Consider the following 5,795-nt stretch of genomic DNA (forward strand, 5'->3'; position numbering starts at 1 on the left):
TGCTGGTGTTGTGAATTTATGTGCTAACAGACTACTGGGTTCAGTTCGAAATACACACGTACGTGCGGAATAACGCATGTGTTTTTTCCTACTGAGCATGTTTTCCTTCCTAAGCACGTTTTGCTTCTAAACCAGATCATTTTGAAAGTTATCGGGTCGTTTACATTTTGTTTAGGAAAAACAGGTTAAAAGGGAGCCAGGGCATTATTGGCACTGGTACTGTACCGCTATTGTACACCCAGCCTATCTAATCTGTGCTCAACAGAGAGGCACGGCTAAGTATACTGTACTGCAGTACTGGCATCTATAGTAATACCAGACAGCACAACTCGTATATTTCTCTTCAAGCAAATGGTTAACAAATGCTGAGTCCACTTTTAAGGAGAGGACATTCTTCGCATTGAGCTTAGAATATTATCATATACTGTACTGCAGTACTGGCATCTATAGTAATATCAAACAGCACAACTCGTATTTCTCTTTTCAGCAAATGGTTGACAACTGCTAAGTCCACTTTTAAAGAGAGGACATTCTTCGCATTGACATTAGAATAAAATCATTATCATATACAGTAGCCTTCATTCTGAGTCGAAGCTACGACTCTTCCTGTTGAATCGACATATAGCATTCTGCTCTGACCCAGCCTATGCTCTAGTATTTTGACAAAAATGGTTACTATAGTACATTAGATGATAAGATGTTTTTTTAACAATGAAGTTACAATATATAGTTAGTAGCCTGCACATATATGCCGGTTTGTTGACTATAAAATAACAAATTAACAATTGCAGGATGATATTGCAATATGCCGACAAAATGCTACTCGGAATTCTACAGTGTGAAAATATTTAGAAATGAGTTGAAGATACTTAGAAGCAAACTCTTAAATTAAGTATCGTGACGTTCAGGTCGAACGACTTAAGATAGTTTTCAGATATATTTGTTCCATCATGCAGGAAAATCCTTTGATTCAATGCTTTTTATATAAAAAAAACATCAAGACAAGTGACACTGCCCGTTGAACAACAGGAGTTCGCGTTGGAAGTTGCTCCAAAACAATACAAACGTAGGCGTGAAAAATATATTAATACAAACACAAAGACCAAACTTCAACATTCATAAAACATTATAAAGATACATCTCTCCGGTTGGCGAAAATCATTCCTGGCTGTAATCCTACTTAATTTAAAATAAAACCATATCACAGTGCGACCAGTTGTGAACCTTCTCATAGTGTTTAAAAGCGTGTAATACTAACTCTATAGCTTGATATCAAATAGCTGCCTGACAACGCAAATAAATAAGTGTTTGACGTTAATAACGCAAAATAACAAAAATAGTAAAATGCGAAACATTTCCTTTGGTATTCATGGCAACCATAAAATCTGGATGGGTGCAACATTGCTAGAATAGCACTAGCAATTTGTTTCTTCTGCATTCATTACGCGCCCATAAATATGGAGCTGTGACTGTTGGGTCAGATTTTCTTTCAGTCGGTGTAGTTTACGTGGCTGATAGTTGGTGGGTGCGAAGAATAAAGACTTTGTTAGAAAGCTGTGGGCACGGTTATTTAAAAAAAACTTTATTGAAATTGAATGAGTGCCATTTGTTTATTGGGCCGTGGGGTAATAAGTAGAGTGTCTGATATATTTGTTGGCTATCCGCTTATTCTTGGTCTCTAATCTTTCACACGATTGGCTTGACGAACTGATATACTAGTCGTTGAGAGACTTCAGTTTTTTTAATGATGCCCTTCTTGTAGTATTGTCGTATTGACCTGCTTAGTTTATCATAATTCATAGCTGGGCGATTTTTTCGAATTCCCCACAGTCTTGCAACTTCTACAGAATCCTCTATTTTAAATATTCCTATAAATGAGAAATATATATTATGAAATATAACATCTATGAATGTTTTTGATGTACGCTACAATGCCACATATTTTACATTCATATATCAACGTACCATTCTGTTTGTCCATCCAACGAATATACTGTCCATACAGATGCGGCTGAAGCAACAGTTCTTTGAGGAATTGCCATAAATGGATACCGGCTGTGTGATTTGGTGTCATTGTTGTCACAGAATTTTCATCCAGTTCAACTCGACCTTCATTAACTAAAACAGATTCCATACTTAGACACGATGCTTTGGAATGGTTGAATTCAAACTAGAAAACTATAGAATTAGTATACAAATAAAATAAAAAAAATGAGGGACGTTTGATTCGGGTTCTTGGGGATTTAATAATGGGGGTTAGCTGAGGAGTCCAAATCGTCTTAGTCATTTTTCACAAGATATAAAAATTTCTCACCGTATCCGGCATAGTTCGCGAAAACGCTTGGTTCCTTTTTAGTTGAAGATTTTTCCTCACGGGCATATTCGAATGGGTGCTGAGTCGAGTTTTTCGAATTTGTACGGTTTTCACCTTCCTCAGATTTACAGATGTCTTTTGTGGTTTCAAAATTGATGAAAAATGACTCGTTGTCTCTTGTGGTGGTCTCTACGACTATAACAAAAATAGTTCATTGTTATACCGAGTCAAGATGAACAAAACATATTGCGCAGTTGTAATTGTAACATATAATAGTTATAGCCTTTTGTCGCAATTATGTTAACTATTCGATTGTTAGTTGTTTGATATATATATAGCTTATTCTGAATAACTGATAAATTGATCAAGTCTTCGAGTGGCAAATATTTGATATGATTATCTATGTATCAGTCTCAATATTTTTTGGCGCAATGATGAATTATGGAATATACGCTTGACCAAAAATCCAAACCTGTTTTCCAAATTTCCAGATGAGCATGTAGGAAATCCCCACATTTTGGTGCGATTGATCGCATTTGCTCTTCACTCATCTTACAAAGTTGACTTCCTTTGATTCGAAACAATGAAGAATCCAAAAACGGAAGACTGTATTGACTGATCGTCCAAACAACCCACTTTTCCACCTGGTCTTCTGACCAAAGTTGGGGATCTGTTAAAACAACACTCGCAATGTTTTTGCTATATTGTGGATTAACTTTACGAGTGGATTGGGTGTGAAATGAATGTTTGCAATATATGTGCTTACATACAACCACTTCCAAGCCCATTACTATTTTATGATTAACGATATTGTTTGTATTGGCATGCTGAGTGGCACACATCGTGGGAAACGGCAAGCTTTATCCGAACGGAAAATACAATTGAAACTCTTGAATTTTAATACTCATTCTAATTGAAACATTCAGATAGTGTTTTATTTTAGATATGTTCAAATTATAAATATTTTTTTTGTTTGATGACGAATTCATTTCATTGTATGCTGATCTTGAATATAAGGTGAATAAAATATAAAACAATACTAAGCGAGCTGATCTGGATACTTCGTAAATCAGAATAACTACAGAAATAAATTTGACAAAAAACATGCCAGTGCGGATTTGTAAAAAAGCAAATTTCACGTACACTTATTTCGCGTACACCACTGTATCAATAAGAGACACGCGTTTATCATCATTTGCGATTAAAAATAGCTAAATGTAAAAACAGCTGCGTGTCAATGTTTTCAAGTTTTGGAATGATGCGATGTTCAAACCCTTTACAAGCCTTTACAATTTTTGCAAAAAAAGAACAGAATGTGACGGATGTCGTCCACATCGCAATCCATATTATAAGATGTACACTACCAGAAGGAGGTGGAAAATCTTGCACATGTTATCTATTCGCCAGAAAAGTTTGTATTATAATTACATGATTCATTCAATGCTGTCTCTCAGTGTCTGAGGTTAGGCGACAAAAAACAAATTCTATTACGTACCTGGACTCAATTCCAGTGATTTGCAGGCAACTTCAACATCTTTGACAACTTCGTTCAATATAATGCCTTTCATTTCTTCCATACATGGACCGACCAAATTTTCAATTTCAAGGCAAGATATTGGCTCATCGGAAAAATAATCCCCATTTTGTTTTTCCGCTACTGTCAATGAGTTAAAGACACTTAAGTTTTCTCCAGCAGATGAGTATGAACTACTCTGTAGATTATGGGGAATGTCGGAGTGTCTGTTATCACCTTGATTAGCTGATGAATAAATAAGCATACCGTTATGTGCGGAACTTGAAATGGCCGAAGACACAATATTTGAGACTTCGGATACGCCTGACGTGAAATAAATATCTGATCCAATCGAAGATCGAGTTGTTGATTCATGTTCTGATGAGATATGGTAATTTTCTGCTACAGGATAAAAGCCATGTAGACTGTCAATTTGATAAGGATTCTCAATTTTCACTCCCGCATTGAAACTAGAATCCGATTTACAGTGATTTGGTTGTAAGCTGTCAATACTGTTTGCATCTAAGTTAGTCGGTAACCTCTGACATAATTGCACTCTGGAGTTAAATATCTGTTTGTCATGAAATATAGAGTCAGAAATTTTCCGATTTTCGGTTCTGAATAGTGAAGAATGCTTTTCATTCAAGGGAATACTACCGTACGCGGTAGTCTGGTCACAGTGTCTGTTTTCTGGGCGTTCAACTTTCACAGGAGCGAGTGGTTCTTGGCTGTATTCGGGTGAGTATTCCTCAAAATAAGAATATGAATCAGTGCAATCCATACCAGATGTCTCGATCCCATTGCAGTTTGAAACCCATTTCCCTGCTCTATTTGTGTGCTTTGTTCTACTGACGGTTAGATCAGTAAAAACAGGGGAATCGTGATCACTCTCATCGTGACTATATGTCTCGGTATCAATACATAACGATGCTAAGGAATCATTGGAACTGTTTCTGTTGTGGAAAAAATTGCTTCGTTCGTCATCATCGCTTATGCTCATCGGGATAACTTCTCCAAGTGTCCTAGAAATGCATGTTTGATCGCGAGTAAAACAGTTTATATCAGGAAGGGATTTTTGTTGAGATAATAATATATCTCTACTTTTGCGTGGAATGCTTGGTAACCCGTTGTTTATAAGTTCATTCGAATTTCTGCGACTATTACCTTGCCCGGGGTTTGCTGTTTCAAAAACATTTTCAGGTATATCTTCCTGTTCTCCGATATTTGTAATATGGTTTACGGAATACGGTGATTTCATACCATATCTACACAAGTTCGTTGGAGAAGAAAGATCGGTTGGATATGCATCGGTCAGCATCGCAACCATAGAAGGCACAAACGTATTAACTTCTGCCGGAGGTGACCGTGCCATATCGCTGCAGGAGATGTGGTCGAATGCCGGAATGGATTTCCCCTCCGTGCATATCGCCATACTTGCTAAACTATTTGGAGAATCAAATAAAATCATTCGTAAAAGCTTCGTAATAATCTCTAAAGAATATATATATAAAACAGAAATAAAGTTTTAATACGATTGAAAGTACTATGTCTTTAAATAAATAAAACGTTTCTCTTGATCTAAGTTTACGATCCTTCCGATACACTTTCATTCTTTATCTTCACACCTGCACAGTTACGGTATTTAACTGGTTTGAATTTTTGAAATTACACTTTTAGCATTAGTATCGGATATCATAAGTCATTTTTTCGCATTTTCAGTTATTCCTAGCGATTAATGGGAAACGAATCGTCGTAGAGATATCAATGGACCCTTTTGCGTTGTTGAGAAGCACAAAACCAACAGAAACATATAATACCTGACAAGTGTGATTCATGATTTAAATTCAAAACGACTTTAAAAATGGCGACAAAGTACAAACCAGCTTCCGACGCAGTCTCCGAAGGTTCCAATTGTTATTTTAGACGAATTTCCCACAACACAGAAGTATTTGGGGAACATTAGACACA

The 5,795-nt window shown here is 36.4% G+C and overlaps 1 protein-coding gene across 1 annotated transcript; it reads right to left on the reverse strand.

The window, feature by feature from the left end:
• Positions 1 to 1,258: 1,258 nt before the first annotated feature.
• On the reverse strand, positions 1,259 to 5,481 carry LOC144431411 (uncharacterized). Its single transcript, XM_078119533.1, has 5 exons — positions 3,810 to 5,481; positions 2,787 to 2,984; positions 2,315 to 2,509; positions 1,966 to 2,118; positions 1,259 to 1,868 (listed from the first exon to the last, which is right to left on the reverse strand). The coding sequence occupies exons 1-5, from the start codon at positions 5,293 to 5,295 to the stop codon at positions 1,687 to 1,689; spliced, it is 2,214 nt and encodes a 737-aa protein (XP_077975659.1). The 5' UTR covers positions 5,296 to 5,481; the 3' UTR covers positions 1,259 to 1,686.
• Between the last annotated feature and the right edge of the window lie 314 nt (positions 5,482 to 5,795).

The sequence above is a fragment of the Styela clava genome, chromosome 1 (assembly GCF_964204865.1).
Source record: "Styela clava chromosome 1, kaStyClav1.hap1.2, whole genome shotgun sequence".
In the NCBI taxonomy this organism is placed as follows: domain Eukaryota; kingdom Metazoa; phylum Chordata; class Ascidiacea; order Stolidobranchia; family Styelidae; genus Styela; species Styela clava.

What these genes read in the sequence shown, in the direction of transcription:
- LOC144431411 (XM_078119533.1), bottom strand. Translation starts at nt 5,295, where the DNA reads ATGATTTTATTTGATTCTCCAAATAGTTTAGCAAGTATGGCGATATGC. An exon ending in ATCACTGGAATTGAGTCCAG is followed by an intron (nt 2,985 to 3,809) that starts GTACGTAATAGA and finishes TTGTTTTAACAG; the next exon opens with ATCCCCAACTTTGGTCAGAA. An exon ending in CGCGAACTATGCCGGATACG is followed by an intron (nt 2,119 to 2,314) that starts GTGAGAAATTTT and finishes AATCTGTTTTAG; the next exon opens with TTAATGAAGGTCGAGTTGAA.